Consider the following 19946-nt stretch of genomic DNA (forward strand, 5'->3'; position numbering starts at 1 on the left):
ACCACAGATACTATATACTACCACAGATACTATACACTACCACTACCACAGATACTATATACTACCACTACCGCAGATACTATACACTACCACTACCACAGATACTATATACTACCACTACCACAGATACTATACACTACCACTACCACAGATCCTATACACTACCACAGATACTATACACTACCACTACCACAGATACTATATACTACCACTACCACAGATACTATACACTACCACTACCACAGATACTATATACTACCACTACCACAGATACTATACACTACCACTACCACAGATACTATATACTACCACAGATACTATACACTACCACTACCACAGATACTATATACTACCACTACCGCAGATACTATACACTACCACTACCACAGATACTATACACTACCACTACCACAGATACTATACACTACCACAGATCCTATACACTACCACAGATACTATACACTACCACTACCACAGATACTATACACTACCACTACCACAGGTACTATATACTACCACAGATACTATACACTACCACAGGTACTATACACTACCACTACCACAGATACTATACACTACCACTACCACAGATCCTATACACTACCACAGATACTATACACTACCACAGATACTATACACTACCACAGATCCTATACACTACCACAGATACTATACACTACCACAGATACTATACACTACCACAGATACTATACACTACCACAGATACTATACACTACCACAGATACTATACACTACCACAGGTACTATACACTACCACAGATACTATACACTACCACAGATACTATACACTACCACAGATACTATACACTACCACAGATACTATACACTACCACAGATACTATACACTACCACAGATACTATACACTACCACAGATACTATACACTACCACAGATACTATACACTACCACAGATCCTATACACTACCACAGATACTATACACTACCACAGATACTATACACTACCACAGATACTATACACTACCACAGATACTATACACTACCACAGATACTATACACTACCACAGATACTATACACTACCACAGATACTATACACTACCACAGGTACTATACACTACCACAGATACTATACACTACCACAGATACTATACACTACCACAGATACTATACACTACCACAGATACTATACACTACCACAGATACTATACACTACCACAGATACTATACACTACCACAGATACTATACACTACCACAGATACTATACACTACCACAGATACTATACAACTCCTATTTTTATTAAACCAAAACCCAGCTACAATCTAGGTCACAGAAGATTTGTGTTGATGCATTTACTGACCAAGAAGGGCTTATGTTGTTGCATTTACTGACCAAGAAGGGCTTATGTTGTTGCATTTACTGACCAAGAAGGGCTTATGTTGTTGCATTTACTGACCAAGAAGGGCTTATGTTGAGGCATTTACTGACCAAGAAGGGCTTATGTTGAGGCATTTACTGACCAAGAAGGGCTTATGTTGATGCATTTACTGACCAAGAAGGGCTTATGTTGATGCATTTACTGACCAAGAAGGGCTTATGTTGATGCATTTACTGACCAAGAAGGGCTTATGTTGATGCATTTACTGACCAAGAAGGGCTTATGTTGAGGCATTTACTGACCAAGAAGGGCTTATGTTGAGGCATATACTGACCAAGAAGGGCTTATGTTGAGGCATATACTGACCAAGAAGGGCTTATGTTGAGGCATATACTGACCAAGAAGGGCTTATGTTGAGGCATATACTGACCAAGAAGGGCTTATGTTGATGCATTTACTGACCAAGAAGGGCTTATGTTGAGGCATTTACTGACCAAGAAGGGCTTATGTTGAGGCATATACTGACCAAGAAGGGCTTATGTTGAGGCATATACTGACCAAGAAGGGCTTATGTTGAGGCATATACTGACCAAGAAGGGCTTATGTTGAGGCATATACTGACCAAGAAGGGCTTATGTTGATGCATTTACTGACCAAGAAGGGCTTATGTTGATGCATTTACTGACCAAGAAGGGCTTATGTTGATGCATTTACTGACCAAGAAGGGCTTATGTTGATGCATTTACTGACCAAGAAGGGCTTATGTTGATGCATTTACTGACCAAGAAGGGCTTATGTTGATGCATTTACTGACCAAGAAGGGCTTATGTTGATGCATTTACTGACCAAGAAGGGCTTATGTTGATGCATTTACTGACCAAGAAGGGCTTATGTTGAGGCATATACTGACCAAGAAGGGCTTATGTTGAGGCATTTACTGACCAAGAAGGGCTTATGTTGATGCATTTACTGACCAAGAAGGGCTTATGTTGAGGCATATACTGACCAAGAAGGGCTTATGTTGAGGCATTTACTGACCAAGAAGGGCTTATGTTGAGGCATATACTGACCAAGAAGGGCTTATGTTGAGGCATTTACTGACCAAGAAGGGCTTATGTTGAGGCATATACTGACCAAGAAGGGCTTATGTTGAGGCATTTACTGTCCAAGAAGGGCTTATGTTGAGGCATATACTGACCAAGAAGGGCTTATGTTGAGGCATATACTGACCAAGAAGGGCTTATGTTGAGGCATTTACTGACCAAGAAGGGCTTATGTTGATGCATTTACTGACCAAGAAGGGCTTATGTTGAGGCATATACTGACCAAGAAGGGCTTATGTTGAGGCATTTACTGACCAAGAAGGGCTTATGTTGAGGCATATACTGACCAAGAAGGGCTTATGTTGAGGCATTTACTGACCAAGAAGGGCTTATGTTGAGGCATATACTGACCAAGAAGGGCTTATGTTGAGGCATTTACTGTCCAAGAAGGGCTTATGTTGAGGCATATACTGACCAAGAAGGGCTTATGTTGAGGCATATACTGACCAAGAAGGGCTTATGTTGAGGCATATACTGACCAAGAAGGGCTTATGTTGAGGCATATACTGACCAAGAAGGGCTTATGTTGAGGCATTTACTGACCAAGAAGGGCTTATGTTGATGCATTTACTGACCAAGAAGGGCTTATGTTGAGGCATATACTGACCAAGAAGGGCTTATGTTGAGGCATATACTGACCAAGAAGGGCTTATGTTGAGGCATATACTGACCAAGAAGGGCTTATGTTGAGGCATATACTGACCAAGAAGGGCTTATGTTGAGGCATATACTGACCAAGAAGGGCTTATGTTGAGGCATATACTGACCAAGAAGGGCTTATGTTGAGGCATTTACTGACCAAGAAGGGCTTATGTTGAGGCATTTACTGACCAAGAAGGGCTTATGTTGAGGCATATACTGACCAAGAAGGGCTTATGTTGAGGCATTTACTGACCAAGAAGGGCTTATGTTGATGCATTTACTGACCAAGAAGGGCTTATGTTGATGCATTTACTGACCAAGAAGGGCTTATGTTGATGCATTTACTGACCAAGAAGGGCTTATGTTGAGGCATTTACTGACCAAGAAGGGCTTATGTTGAGGCATATACTGACCAAGAAGGGCTTATGTTGAGGCATTTACTGACCAAGAAGGGCTTATGTTGAGGCATATACTGACCAAGAAGGGCTTATGTTGAGGCATATACTGACCAAGAAGGGCTTATGTTGAGGCATTTACTGACCAAGAAGGGCTTATGTTGAGGCATATACTGACCAAGAAGGGCTTATGTTGAGGCATTTACTGACCAAGAAGGGCTTATGTTGAGGCATATACTGACCAAGAAGGGCTTATGTTGATGCATTTACTGACCAAGAAGGGCTTATGTTGATGCATTTACTGACCAAGAAGGGCTTATGTTGAGGCATATACTGACCAAGAAGGGCTTATGTTGATGCATTTACTGACCAAGAAGGGCTTATGTTGAGGCATATACTGACCAAGAAGGGCTTATGTTGAGGCATATACTGACCAAGAAGGGCTTATGTTGTTGCATTTACTGACCAAGAAGGGCTTATGTTGAGGCATATACTGACCAAGAAGGGCTTATGTTGAGGCATTTACTGACCAAGAAGGGCTTATGTTGAGGCATATACTGACCAAGAAGGGCTTATGTTGTTGCATTTACTGACCAAGAAGGGCTTATGTTGATGCATTTACTGACCAAGAAGGGCTTATGTTGAGGCATATACTGACCAAGAAGGGCTTATGTTGATGCATTTACTGACCAAGAAGGGCTTATGTTGAGGCATTTACTGACCAAAGAGAGCTTATGTTTGTTCCATTTACTGAGCAAGAAGGGCTTAAGTATTTGGCTTTAATTAAGAAAATAGAAACATTGTGTCACTTGAAACGATCTGTGTCAAAGAGATGGTGTGGCCTAATTAACGGTCATTCTAGACCTGAGCTTAGTGTTACACTGGAGAGGAACTGCTGCCCGCCCAGCTGGAGCTGCCTGCCTGCCTCTCTGCTCTCTCTCTGATAGACTTAACACGAGGGGATTGTGTCAAGTGCTTATGTCCAGGGTGGATATAACAATGGATGGAACGTTCCAGATCCTGAGGAATATTCATGTTTTTGATTTCTGAAAATGATTTGTCGATCTATTTGAACCCATGGGAGAGACCTGCAGTAGAGCAACCTAAAACCAGAAGTAGAGAACAGAGAGGATTTTTAGGTTACTATCCCACACTTAGGGGATTCTAGTTTTACGTGTGATATTTTGAGTCTGTTATTAAAAGCTATAACCGCATGGCTGAGAAAAAAGAGAACGTCTCCAAGTTTGAGATGTTGAAACTTCTGGAGAAGTGCAGGAAAGAGAGAGACGATGCGGTGCACAAGGAGAGTATTATGAGGGAGAAGCTGAGACAGTACGAGTCCAGGATGAGGTCAACGGAGTTGCTGAAACAGAAATTCAAGACCGTGACTTCGGAAAACAAGGAGCTGCGCAAGCATGTCAAGACTCTCCGCCAAGAGATAGGCCTGGAGGCGAGCCCCAAGTTCACCGGCAAAACCACCAAGGACATCATCTCTGACATGCACGAGAAGGAGCGCCAGTGCAGTTTCCTGGTGGAGAAAACGGGTAGACTCAGTTTGACCATTGATGATCTGACAGCAGAGCTGGCAAATGCTGTCACGTCCAAAACTCTTCTGGAATATCAGGTGCAGTCGTTACAGCAGAACCTGAAGGACATGACGAATAATCAACGCCGTTTGTTGAAACTCTGGGAGGATAAGAGATCTCAAAGAGAGCAGCTCACTCTCCCTGCGATAGGCATGCCCCAGAGGCCCGGAGAGAAATCTGTCTCTCACAAGGGAGTACAAACAGAGATGTCCATCGATTCAGCCCAGAAACTCCCACACAACGCGTTTGAGACCAAACCTTCTCCTTCACCACGATCACGACACCACAAGACAAGGTCTTCTATAGATAAACAAGGGGGATTAACAACACTGGGAAATGGCCTCCAGCTGGGAAATGGGAATCATCAACATGAAAAGGAGGATTTATTTCACTATGAAACCAATGAACACATACTGTGAGGCTTTATAACATACTGTAAGGCTTTATAACACATACTGTAAGGCTTTATAACACATACTGTAAGGCTTTATAACATACTGTAGGGCTTTATAACATACTGTAAGGCTTTATAACACATACTGTAAGGCTTTATAACATACTGTAAGGCTTTATAACATACTGTAAGGCTTTATAACATACTGTAGGGCTTTATAACACATACTGTAAGGCTTTATAACACATACTGTAAGGCTTTATAACACATACTGTAAGGCTTTATAACACATACTGTAGGGCTTTATAACATACTGTAAGGCTTTATAACATACTGTAAGGCTTTATAACATACTGTAAGGCTTTATAACATACTATAAGGCTTTATAACACATACTGTAAGGCTTTATAACACATACTGTAAGGCTTTATAACACATACTGTAAGGCTTTATAACACATACTATAAGGCTTTATAACATACTGTAGGGCTTTTTTAACATACTGTAAGGCTTTATAACACATACTGTGAGGCTTTATAACACACTGTAAGGCTTTATAACATACTATAAGGCTTTATAACACATACTGTGAGGCTTTATAACACATACTGTAAGGCTTTATAACACATACTGTAAGGCTTTATAACACATACTGTAAGGCTTTATAACACATACTGTAAGGCTTTATAACACCTACTATAAGGCTTTATAACACATACTGTAAGGCTTTATAACACATACTGTAAGGCTTTATAACACATACTGTAAGGCTTTATAACACATACTGTAAGGCTTTATAACACATACTGTAAGGCTTTATAACACATACTGTAAGGCTTTATAACACATACTGTAAGGCTTTATAACATACTGTAAGGCTTTATAACACACTGTAAGGCTTTATAACATACTATAAGGCTTTATAACATACTGTAAGGCTTTATAACATACTGTGAGGCTTTATAACACATACTGTAAGGCTTTATAACATACTGTAAGGCTTTATAACACACACTGTAAGGCTTTATAACATACTGTAAGGCTGGCCATGCTTTCCACCCTGCTACCCCTACCCCAGTCAACAGCCCTGCGCTCCCCACAGCAACTTGCCCAAACCTGCCCCACTCCTCCTTCACCCAAATCCAGATAGCTCATGTTCTGAAAGAGCTGCAAAATCAGGACCCCTACAAATCAGCCGGGCTAGACAATCTGGAACCTCTCTTTCTAAAATTATCTGCAGAAATATTTGCAACCCCTATTACTAGCCTGTTCAACCTCTCTTTCGTATCATCTGAGATCCCCATAGATTGGAAAGCTGCCGCGGTCATCCCCCTCTTCAAAGGGGAAGACACTTTAGACCCAAACTGTTACAGACCTATATCTATCCTACCCTGTCTTTCTAAGGCCTTTGAAAGCCAAGTTAAACAACAGATTACCAACCATTTCGTATCTCACCGTACCTTCTCCGCTATGCAATCTGGTTTCAGAGCTGGTCATGGGTGCACCTCAGCCACGCTCAAGGTCCTAAACGATATCATAACCGCCATCGATAAGAGACATTACTGTGCAGCCGTATTCATCAACCTGGCCAAGGCTTTCGACTCTGTCAATCACCACATTCTTATCGGCAGACGTTGGTTTCTCAAATGACTGCCTCGCCTGGTCACCAACTACTTGTCCGATAGAGTTCGGTATGTCAAATTGGAGGGCCTGTTGTCTGGACCTCTGGCAGTCTCTGTGGGGGTGCCACAGGGTTCAATTCTCGAGCCGACTCTCTTCTCTGAATACATCAATGATGTCGCTCTCACTGCTGGTGATTCTTTGATCCACCTCTACGCAGACGACACCATTCTGTATACTTCTGACCCTTTGTTGGACACTGTGTTAACTAACCTCCAGATGAGCTTCAATGCCATACAACTCTCCTTCCGTGGCCTCCAACTGCTCTTATATGCAAGTAACACTAAATGCATGCTCTTCAACCGATCGCTGCCCGCACCTGCCCGCCCGAACAGCATCACTACTCTGGACGGTTCTGACTTAGAATATGTGGACAACTACAAATACCTAGGTGTCTGGTTAGACTGTAAACTCTCCTTCTGGACTCAAATTAAACATCTCCAATCCAAAATGAAATCTAGAATCGGCTTCCTATTTCGCAACAAAGCATCCTTCACCCATGCTGCCAAACATACCCTCGTAAACCTGACCATCCTACTGATCCTCGACTTTGGCGATGTCATTTACAAAATAGCCTCCAGCACTCTACTCAACAAATTGGATGCAGTCTCTCACAGTGCCATCCGTTTTGTCACCAAAGCCCCATATACTACCCACCACTGCGACCTGGATGCTCTCGTTGGCTGGCCCTCGCTTCATACTCGTCGCCAAACCCACTGGCTCCAGGTCATTTACAAGTCTCTGCTAGGTAAAGCCCCGCCTTATCTCAGCTGACTGGTCACCATAGCAGCACCCACCCGTAGCACGCACTCCAGCAGGTATTTCTCACTGGTCACCCCCAAAGCCAATTCCTCCTTTGGCCGCCTTTCCTTCCAGTTCTCTGCTGCCAATGACTGGAACGAACTGCAAAAATATTTGAAGCTGGAGACTCTTACCTCCCTCACTAGCTTTAAGCACCAGCTGTCAGAGCAGATCACAGATCACTGCACATGTACATAGCCCATCTGTAAATAGCCCATTCAATCTACCTCATTCCCATACTGTATTTATTTATTTATCTTGCTCCTTTGCACCCCAGTATCTCAACTTGCACATTCATCCTCTGCACATCCTACAATTCCAGTGTTTAATTGTAATTACTTTGCCACCATGGCCTATTTATTGCCTTACCTCTCTTATCCTACCTCATTTGCATACACTGTATATAGATTTTTCTACTGTATTATTGACTGTATGTTTTGTTTATTCCGTGTGTAACTGTGTTGTTGTATGTGTCGAACTGCTGTGCTTTATCTTGGCCAGGTCGCAGTTGTAAATGAGAACTTGTTCTCAACTGGCCAACCTGGTTAAATAAAGGTGATTTATTTTTATTTTTAAAGGCTATATTTCTCTATGAAACCAATGAACACTTACTGTAAGGCTTTATAACACCTACTGTAAGGCTTTATAACACATACTGTAAGGCTTTAATACACATACTGTAAGGCTCTATTACACATACTGTAAGGCTTTATAACACATACTGTAAGGCTTTATAACATACTGTAAGGCTTTATAACACATACTGTAAGGCTTTATAACATACTATAAGGCTTTATAACATACTGTAAGGCTTTATAACATACTGTAAGGCTTTATAACACATACTGTAAGGCTTTATAACATACTGTAAGGCTCTATAACACATACTGTACGGCTTTATAACACATACTGTACGGCTTTATAACATACTGTAAGGCTTTATAACACATACTGTAAGGCTTATAACACCTACTGTAAGGCTTTATAACACATACTGTAAGGCTTTATAACATACTGTAAGGCTTTATAACACATACTGTAAGGCTTTATAACATACTGTAAGGCTCTATAACACATACTGTACGGCTTTATAACACATACTGTACGGCTTTATAACATACTGTAAGGCTTTATAACACATACTGTAAGGCTTATAACACCTACTGTAAGGCTTTATAACACATACTGTAAGGCTTTATAACATACTGTAAGGCTTTATAACACATACTGTAAGGCTTTATAACACATACTGTAAGGCTTTATAACACATACTGTAAGGCTTTATAACATACTGTAAGGCTTTATAACACATACTGTAAGGCTTATAACACCTACTGTAAGGCTTTATAACACATACTGTAAGGCTTTATAACATACTATAAGGCTTTATAACACATACTGTGAGGCTTTATAACATACTGTAAGGCTTTATAACATACTGTAAGGCTTTATAACATACTGTAAGGCTTTATAACACATACTGTAAGGCTTTATAACACATACTGTAAGGCTTTATAACATACTGTAAGGCTTTATAACATACTGTAAGGCTTTATAACACATACTGTAAGGCTTTATAACATACTGTAAGGCTTTATAACATACTATAAGGCTTTATAACATACTGTAAGGCTTTATAACATACTGTAAGGCTTTATAACACATACTGTAAGGCTTTATAACACATACTGTAAGGCTTTATAACACATACTGTAAGGCTTTATAACACCTACTGTAAGGCTTTATAACACATACTGTAAGGCTTTATAACATACTGTAAGGCTTTATAACATACTGTAAGGCTTTATAACATACTGTAAGGCTTTATAACACATACTGTAAGGCTTTATAACACCTACTGTAAGGCTTTATAACACATACTGTAAGGCTTTATAACACATACTGTAAGGCTTTATAACACATACTGTAAGGCTTTATAACACATACTGTAAGGCTTTATAACATACTGTAAGGCTTTATAACACATACTGTAAGGCTTATAACACCTACTGTAAGGCTTTATAACACCTACTGTAAGGCTTTATAACACATACTGTAAAGCTTTATAACATACTGTAAGGCTTTATAACATACTGTAAGGCTTTATAACACATACTGTAAAGCTTTATAACACATACTGTAAAGCTTTATAACTTATTAGGGGTTGGCCAGCGGGACACCTGTCAACAACTTCCGGTGACTGGTGCACTTCACAAAATAGATGGCATCATGAGGAAAGAAAATGATGTGGATATATTGAAGCAACATCTCAAGACATCAGTCAGGAAGTTAGAGCTTGGTCGCAAATGGGTCTTCCAAATGGACTATAACCCCAAGCATACTTCCAAAGTTGTAGCAAAATGGCTTAAGGACAACAAAGTCAAGGTATTGGAGTGGCCATCACAAAGTCCTGACCTCAATCCCATAGAAAATTTGCGGGCAGAACTGAAAAAGCGTGTGAGAGCAAGGTGACCTATAAACCTGACTCAGTTACACCAGCTCTGTCAGGAGGAATGGGCCAAAATTCACCAAAATTATTGTTGGAAGCTTGTGGAAGGCTACCCAAACCGTTTGACCCAAGTTAAACAATTTAAAGGCAATGCTGCCAAATACTAATTGAGTGTGTGTAAACCTCTGACCCACTGGGAATGTGATGAAAGAAATAAAAGCTGAAATCATTCTCTCTTCTATTATTCTGACATTTCACATTCTTAAAATAAAGTGGTGATCCTAACTGACCTAAGACAGGGAATTTTTACTAGGATTAAATGTGAGGAATTGTAACGGCTCTCTTCTATCTCCTCCTCTGACGAAGAGGTAGAACAAGGATCGGACCAAAATGCAGCGTGATGATGATTCATGATATTTTAATAAAGAAAAAACTATACATGCAGAAACTACAAAAGTAATGAAAATGAAATAATGAAAACCGAAACAGCCCTATCTGGTGCAAACACAAAGACAGGAACAATCACCCACGAAACACTCACAGAATATGGCTTCCTAAATATGGCTCCCAATCAGAGACAACGATAATCACCTGACTTTGATTGAGAACCGCCTCAGGCAGCCATAGACTACGTAGACACCCCACAAAACCCCAAGACAAAAAACACACCACAATAACCCATGTAACACCCTGGCCTGACCAAATAAAGAAAGAAAACACAAAATACTAAGACCAAGGCGTGACAGGAATTGGGAAAAACTGAGTTTAAATGTATTTGGCTAAGGTGGATGTAAACTTCCGACTTCAACTGTAATTATGCCAAAACATGATTAAAAAATATAATTCACTGACAGCAAGACAGCTAATTTAACACTAGTCTCGTGAGCAGTCAAATTGACATTTACAGTTGCTGGCTTGGCTAGTCAAACTAACATTGGTTAGCTCTTAATAAATTGGCTACGGCAGTTTATTTATTTCACCTTTATTTAACCAGGTAGGCCAGTTGAGAACACCTTTATTTAACCAGGTAGTCTAGTTGAGAACACCTTTATTTAACCAGGTAGGCTAGTTGAGAACACCTTTATTTAACCAGGTAGGCTAGTTGAGAACACCTTTATTTAACCAGGTAGGCCACCTTTATTTAACCAGGTAGGCCACCTTTATTTAACCAGGTAGGCTAGTTGAGAACACCTTTATTTAACCAGGTAGGCTAGTTGAGAACACCTTTATTTAACCAGGTAGGCTAGTTGAGAACACCTTTATTTAACCAGGTAGGCTAGTTGAGAACACCTTTATTTAACCAGGTAGGCTAGTTGAGAACACCTTTATTTAACCAGGTAGGCCACCTTTATTTAACCAGGTAGGCCACCTTTATTTAACCAGGTAGGCTAGTTGAGAACACCTTTATTTAACCAGGTAGGCTAGTTGAGAACACCTTTATTTAACCAGGTAGGCTAGTTGAGAACACCTTTATTTAACCAGGTAGGCTAGTTGAGAACACCTTTATTTAACCAGGTAGGCTAGTTGAGAACACCTTTATTTAATCAGGTAGGCTAGTTGAGAACACCTTTATTTAATCAGGTAGGCTAGTTGAGAACACCTTTATTTAACCAGGTAGGCTAGTTGAGAACACCTTTATTTAACCAGGTAGGCTAGTTGAGAACAAGTTCTCATTTGCAACTGAGACCTGGCCAAGATAAAGCATAGCAGTGTGAACAGACAACAACACAGAGTTACACATGGAGTAAACAATTAACAAGTCAATAACATAGTAGAAAAAAAAGAATCTATATACATTGTGTGCAAAAAGCATGAGGAGGTAGGCAATAAATAGGCCATAGGAGTGAATAATTACAATTTAGCAGATTAACACTGGAGTGATAAATGAGCAGATGATGTGCAGGTAGAGATACTGGTGTGCAAAAGAGAAGAAAAGTAAATAAAATAAAAACAGTATGGGGATGAGGTAGGTAAATTGGGTGGGCTATATACCGATGGACTATGTACAGCTGCAGCGATCGGTTAGCTGCTCAGATAGCTGATGTTTGAAGTTGGTGAGGGAGATAAAAGTCTCCAACTTCAGAGATTTTTGCAATTCGTTCCAGTCGCAGGCAGCAGAGAACTGGAAGGAAAGGCGGCCAAATTAGGTGTTGGCTTTAGGGAGAGATGTGAGATACAGTGAGATACACAGCTGGAGCGCGTGCTATGGGTGGGTGTTGCTATCGTGACCAGTGAACTGAGATAAGGGCGGAGCTTTACCTAGCATGGACTTGTAGATGACCTGGAGCCAGTGGGTCTGGCGACGAACATGTAGCGAGGGCCAGCCAACTAGAGCATACAGGTCGCAGTGGTGGGTGGTATAAGGTGCTTTAGTAACAAAACGGATGGCACTGTGATAAACTGCATCCAGTTAGCTGAGTAGAGTATTGGAAGCTATTTTGTAGATGACATCGCCGAAGTCGAGGATCGGTAGGATAGTCAGTTTTACTAGGGTAAGTTTTGCGGCATGAGTGAAGGAGGCTTTTTTGCAAAATAGAAAGCCGACTCTCTATTTTGATTTTGGATTGGAGATGTTTGATATGAGTCTGGAAGGAGAGTGTGCAGAGTGGTGTAAAGTGCTTAAGTAAAAATACTTTAAAGTATTACTTAAGTCGTTTTGCTGTAATTTACTTTACTATTGATATTTTTGACAACTTTTACTTCACTACATTCCTAAAGAAAATTATGTACTTTTTACTCCATACATTTTCCTTGACACCCAAAAGTACTCGTTACATTTTGAATGCTTAGCAGGACAAGAAAATGGCCCGATTCACACACTTATCGAGGGAATACGTACTGGTCATTCCTACTGCCTCTGATCTGGCGAACTCACTAAACACAAATGCATCTTTTGTAAATTATGTCTGAGTGTTGGAGAGTGCCCCTGGCTATCTGCAAATTATGTCTGAGTGTTGGAGTGTGCCCCTGGATATCTGTAAATTATGTCTGAGTGTTGGAGTGTGCCCCTGGATATGCATACATTTTAAAAACACAAAAATGGTGCCGTTTGCTTTCTTTTAACATAAGGAATTTGAAATTATTTATACTTTTACTTTGGATACTTAAGTATATTTTATCAATTACAATTTATTTTGATTCTTAATTAAGTATATTTAAAACGAAATACTTTTGCTCAAGTAGGATATACTGGGTAACCTTCACTTTTACTTGAGTAACTTTCTATTATGGTATCTATACTTTTACTCAAGTATCACAATTGGATACTTTTTACACCACTGGTCAACGGTGTTTCCTCTTCATACGTTCAGGACAATTCCAATTGCATGCTGCACATTTCACTCCAAAACAGATCTTATTTCCGTCTCTGGCGCACGCGCACGCACACACACAGGAAGCAGCTCTAGTTTTCATTGGAGGCTGTGTTTCATCCTACAGCCATTGGCTGTCTTCATCACGAGGGGTATGTACGGGAGATCCTATTGGTTCCAAGTTTAGCAGTTTGCAAATTTGCCTGAGTAGACAGGGTGTTGAAATATACTTTTTATGACAAGTTAAGGTGCCAACAAATTTTATAGTCATCATAAGAATGTTGTACTGTCATATACAAAATATCAGGTCCTTCCTCGACGGGGATCGATCAACTTCACGTTTTTAGGCTTCGGCCCACCACCTAATTTCTATGTGACAGACCACAGAGTTTCTAAAACCCAAGAGGCGCAACATCACGACCTTACCGGGAACACTTCCGAAACGGACCAAACAGACTAGGTCGGGGTTTGGCGTTTGACAAGTCAATGAGATAAGTGAAAAAAGTATTCATGAATGAATAATTTTCTCGCAATCTAATGGCAGAACCGAGATTCGAGCCAAAGTCTTAAGTAATTTAACATGTTATTACTCCAACCTCGTGAAAGTGACATATTTTAATTTTCTTCAAAAAAACAACTTTTATATCGATGGAGAGTGCCTTTGAATTTTGACGGCATGCACACGCGCAGTTCGGCGGCGAGACCGGATGAAGTGTTTTCTACGCATGTTCTTCATCAGCCAGCGTCGCCATGACGTCGCTTTACAACTGTGATGTGGATTTGTCTTTGAGAAGCAGTTTCAGCCTCTCTTCTTCATGCTGTCGTCTCTCTGGACAGACTTTGAAAAAGGGGGGTCCTGACATGTCCTTTGAATGCATGTGCCGCGCTTATACGAGAAACTGCACAGAAGTGGAATATTCTCTAGGATTTTGACAACTAGCTGGCATAATTTTTTTTTTTTTTAAACACTTCTTTTTTTTGCAGTCGGATCTAAAATCTTTATATCGAAACAAAATGTTTTCATCGGATGAAAGTTGTTGGTTCGTTCGTAAGGTAAGCACTGCCCTATTTAAACAACTAAACCACAGCTAGCTAGTTAGTTACCCAATTACAGTAGCTAGCTTTGCTATTAACTAACTAACTAGCTAGCTAGTAACAGTAGCTACATTTCATTGCTAGTATAACAACAACACAAGTTGTTGCTGGCTGTCTGTAATTATAGAAAAGCTAGCTAGATTTTCAAGTTTCACATACGTTAGGTAATTTAGTAGTTTAACGTAGCATTCAGCTTTGACCGGAGGGTCTAGCCCAATACATACCACTCAAAACCCGCACAAAACGCCTGGAAACCAGCCCAATAGTTTATTTTTCACAGCAACATTGGAGTTGCCATATTTATAGAACAAAACCCTTTCCCATAATGTTATCGATCCAATTAGAAGGAATAACATAGTAACTTGTAACGACATTAGAAGTGTAATTCGTGTTTCCTCAAAATAATAGTTATTGCAAGCTATGACTGAATATGTGGCAAGAGAAAATAATTCACCCTTATTAAACTCACCAGATCAGTTTCCATCAATGGATGTCGATTTAGCTCGTTTGACTGCTATGATTAAGAAATAAGGCACAAGGGGGTATGCTAAATGACCAATATATCACGGCTAAGGGCTGTTCTTAAGCATGACGCAAAGCTGAGTGCCCGGATACAGCTCTTAGCCGTGATTTATTGACCACAACCCCCCGGGGTGCCTTATTGCTATAATAAACTGTGTACCAACGCACTTAAAAGTAATATTTTCTCATATCCCATGGTATATGGTCTGGTATACCGCCGCTTTCAGTCAATCAGCATTCAGGTATAAAACCAGGTTTATTATTGTAAATAAATCCCCTTTGCGTATATCCGTAACATAGATGAATCCAACAGGAGAGTTTGAGTAATGAAAGTTGGACCGAGGATCTCAATCTCTGAGCAAGAACCACTTGGACTTCCTTTAAAATGTTCATGTTCGGCTATTTTCTGGCAATTTAACTGTTGTTATGTGCCAGATGTTAATACTATAAACCGTTATAAATGTCCCACTTCCTGAGATTGACTTCTCATATCAATAGGCATAAGCTACAGACTAAAATCTGGGTTGATGATTGTGATTCAGTTTTGCCAGGGTTCGCTTCGATAATAGCAGGTAGCCTATAGCCCCTGACGTAAACTGAACTATTTAGCAGCTTGCTTAGTTCAAATGAAGACTAATTTATTCAACATGAATAGCGAAGCAATTTTGAGGTAAGAAGTGCTTGTGTTTCCCAGTAGCCTGCATGAATTAGGCTACTGAGGAATGGGTCATAATTCCAGGCAAAAGTTTCTACACACTTACTCATTCAAGGGTTTTTCTTTATTTTTGAGTTTCTAAATTGTAGAATAATCGTGAAGACATCAACATTTATGAAATAACACATGGAATCACGTAAGCAAAAATATATTTGAGATTCTTCAAATAGCCACCCTTTGCCCTGATGACAGCTTTGCACACTCTTGGCATTCTCTCAACCAGCTTCATGAGGAATGCTTTTCCAACAGTCTTGAAGGAGTTCCCACTTATGTTCAGCACTTGTTGTCTACTTTTCCTTCACTAGGCGGTCCAACTCATCCCAAACCATCTCAAATTGTGTTGAGGTCGGGTGATTGTGGATGCCAGGACTCAATCACTCTCCTTCTTGGTCAAATAGTCCTTACACAGCCTGGAGGTGTGTTTTGGGTCATAGTCCTGTTGAAAAACAAATGATGGTTCCACTAATCGTAAACCAGATGGGATGGTGTATCACTGCAGAATGCTGTGGTAGCCATGGTGGTTAAGAGTCCCTTGAATTCTAAATAAATCACTGACCGTGTCACCAGTAGGGTTGCACATTTTGGGGAATATTCAGAGGTGGAAACCTTCCGTGGGAATTAATGTGAATTAACAGGAATATATGCAAATTAATACCATTTAAATGTAGATGTTTTTTTGCATTGGATATATTTACCAAATCATATGGAGACAATTGCAAATGATTTAAATCCTTCCTATAGAAAAAAAAAAAAAACAGTAGTTACGAATTTAACTTTAATTAAATTAGTTAACTCTTTACATGGGATGATTTGACAGAATAACAAAAGGGAATATTGAATGATCCATCGCATCTCCCAAAAAACAGTTTCAACGTCTGTAAAATGATAGTCTAGAAACTAAAGCTTTGGTTGTCTTCCTCTCAGGCTTCCATGTCTTCTCCCTGGACCTCCTCAATGTCCACCTCTTGAACATCAGACTCCGAGGCCTCATCTTCCATGTCTTCTCCCTGGACCTCCTCAATGTCCACCTCTTGAACATCAGACTCCGAGGCCTCATCTTCACTGTCACTTTCCAACCTTGTTGACGATGTCTCGTTGTCAGGCTCAAAAAGCCTCACATTTGCCCGGATGGCCACCAAAACATCATCCCCTTGTATTGGTCAACCTATTGCGTGCTGTGGTGTGTGTTCCCAAACTAGGACCAGTTGCACTCTTGAGGCGGCTGATGTTGGTGGGATTTGGAGGATGATGGAGGCAACAGGGGAAAGACCCTCAGATCCACAACGTCCCTTCCACCAGGTGGCTGATGAGATCTGTTGGCACAACTGCCATATTGCATCTCCATCCCAAAGCCCTTGCTTGGAAGTGTACTTCGCCAGACTGCCAAGAACCTTGCCCTCATCCAGACCAAGGTGGCGAGACACGGTAGTGATGACACCATAAGCCTTGTTGATCTCTGCACCAGACAGGATGCTCTTGCCAGCATACTTGGGATCCAACATGTACGCTGCGGCGTGGATGGGCTTCAGGCAGAAGTAACAGCAGTTTCCTCTGCTTGGAGAAACAGTGAAGTGGGCAGGGCAGTACGGATTGATTCTCTTAAATCTGCAAGCAGAGTCTGAACCTCAGACAGGATGGCATTGTCTCCCTCAATCCGTGCAATGGCTACTGCTATAGGTTTCTGGCTGCTTACCACTCTCTCCCAAAATACATCATCCTGGAGGATCCTCTTGATGGGGCTGTCCATATCGGCAGACTGCGGAGATTGTCAAACATGAGATTGTCAAACATGACACACCACCCTGTGTTGCTGGGCAGCTTCAATGTGGTGCTCTTATTCTTCTCACTTTGCGTGGTGAGGTAGATTGCCGCTATAACTTGATGACCCTTCACATACCTAACCATTTCCTTGGCTCTCTTGTAGAGTGTATTCATTGTTTTCAGTGCCATGATGTCCTTGAGGAGAAGATTCCATGCATGAGAAGCACAGCCAATGGGTGTGATGTGAGGGTAGGACTCCTCCACTTTAGACCAAGCAGCATTCATGTTCGCAGCATTGTCTGTCACCAGTGCAAATACCTTCTGTGGTCCAAGGTCATTGATGACTGTCTTCAGCTCATCTGCAATGTAGAGACTGTGTGTGTCCCTTGTCTGTGCTCTTGTAGAATACTGGTTGGAGAGGTGTATGCTGGGCGAAGAACATTAAGAAATCTCTTCAAATACACATTGCCTGTGAGCATCAGAGGTGAACCAGTTGTATACACATCTCGATCAAGACATTCGTCAGCATTTCTCTGACTACGTTCCTCCATTGAGTCCAAAAAACTTCTGATTCCAGGAGGACCATGAGCTGTTGCTATCGATAAGGTGTCTGATTCATCATTTTCACCTCAAATAGAAGTAGAGGGGCTTTTGTCAGAGGTTGCTTGTTGTGAGCGCTGAGGGAACTTTATGCACTTGGCCAGATGATTCTGCATCTTTGTTGCGTTCTTCACATATGATTTGGCACAGTATTTGCAAATGTACACAGCTTTTCCTACTACATTTGCTGCAGTGAAATGTCTCCACACATCAGATAGTGCCCATGGCATTTTCCTGTAAAGATTAGAACAAAATTAGTTTAAAAAAAAAAAAAAAAAAATACAATTCCATGTACAGATAAATAGTTAAGCAGTTAGATTAAACAACTCCTTTGTAAGAATCATTTTAAAACATTTAACATGAAACAGGTGAATTAACACTCCTCAGTTAGCAGGCTCAGTCGAGCTAAAACCCAAATGGTAGCAAAAACTAACTAGCAGAAATTGTTAACAAGTTAGAAATTATTTAAACACACTTTGCTGTAGGCTACTATTTACTAGTTAACAAAAAATGATGTATGTCGTATAAAATAAATGCACCCTACCCAGTATTGTAATCAAAACTTACCAGAAAGCATGTAGTCCTTGGCTCAGACAGTGTAGTAGTGTGGGCTCAATAGCATCTCATTAGTGTGTGTAAGATCTTGAGAATCAGCTGTACATGTGATGGAAGAATGCACTGTGCATGTGATGGAAGAATGCACTGTGCATGTGATGGAAGAATGCACTGTGCATGTGATGGAAGAATGCACTGTGCATGTGATGGAAGAATGCACTGTGCATGCAGAGGGTTGCCATAAAATCCTGGAAATTTACGGGAATATTTCAGACCCTTTGCAACCCTAGTAGAGGGATTTATTAGGGGTTTATTCTCGCTGAAGAACACTCCACGGTGTTCAGTTGTATCGAGGTGGAGTGCGATTTGCTATCAACAACATTGAGGCGCCATCAGTCGACGCTTGTAAAAACGTAATTTCTGAAAACCCTGACCTGTACCTATGTTTGTTATGTACAACTATGTGCCATTCACTGAGATGAGTAACACAAATGAGGGGAAAAGTCAGTGGTTGTATTCGGGGAAGTTTAAAAAAATATATATTTTTCTAGTATTAATTTATAATAATTTCTGCACACTGGGGGAGAAATGTACAGAACAAACATAGTTACAGCTAATCGTTTTCTTACAAGCATCGACTGACGGTGTTTCAATGTTGTTGCTAGCAAATCACGCGACCAGTTATCAGAACTCAACTCCACCTCGATAAAAGAGAACAGAGTTCAGCGTTCCTCGGCTAGACTTATTCAGGCTAACGTTTTCAGGTAACACAATTCTGGCATACCAGTCACTTCCCAATGTGACGTGTTGTATCTGCGGTATGAATGTTGGTGTTTCCAGGTGATTTGTTGGAGAGCAGTAGCCAGTATGGCGTGGTCTGTCCTGCTGCTGCTGCCCACCACAGCTCTGTTTGTACTTCTCAGCAGATTCAGTCTGTTTCACCCGATACTCTGGATATCAGGTAAGAGAAGCTTTCACAA

The 19946-nt window shown here is 40.7% G+C and overlaps 2 protein-coding genes across 3 annotated transcripts in view; both read left to right on the forward strand.

Annotated features, from left to right (window-relative positions):
* Nucleotides 1–4131: 4131 nt before the first annotated feature.
* On the forward strand, nucleotides 4132–6086 carry zgc:113691 (uncharacterized protein LOC503529 homolog). Its single transcript, XM_029655617.2, has one exon. The coding sequence runs from the start codon at nucleotides 4711–4713 to the stop codon at nucleotides 5500–5502; it is 792 nt and encodes a 263-aa protein (XP_029511477.1). The 5' UTR covers nucleotides 4132–4710; the 3' UTR covers nucleotides 5503–6086.
* An 8400-nt stretch (nucleotides 6087–14486) lies between these two features.
* The window catches only part of ndc1 (NDC1 transmembrane nucleoporin), a 74457-nt gene continuing 68997 nt past the window's right edge, over nucleotides 14487–19946 (forward strand). For both annotated transcript variants that reach the window (XM_065013832.1, XM_065013833.1), the window contains exons 1-2: nucleotides 14487–14771; nucleotides 19807–19927. In XM_065013832.1, the coding sequence (XP_064869904.1) occupies nucleotides 14733–14771; nucleotides 19807–19927 (160 nt within the window). In that variant the 5' untranslated portion in view covers nucleotides 14487–14732. The remainder of the gene's footprint in view (nucleotides 14772–19806; nucleotides 19928–19946) is intronic.

Source organism: Oncorhynchus nerka, linkage group LG9b (genome assembly GCF_034236695.1).
Source record: "Oncorhynchus nerka isolate Pitt River linkage group LG9b, Oner_Uvic_2.0, whole genome shotgun sequence".
Taxonomy (NCBI): domain Eukaryota; kingdom Metazoa; phylum Chordata; class Actinopteri; order Salmoniformes; family Salmonidae; genus Oncorhynchus; species Oncorhynchus nerka.

Excerpts from the sequence above, each read along its gene's own strand:
- zgc:113691 (XM_029655617.2), top strand. The coding sequence starts at position 4,711 with ATGGCTGAGAAAAAAGAGAACGTCTCCAAGTTTGAGATGTTGAAACTT.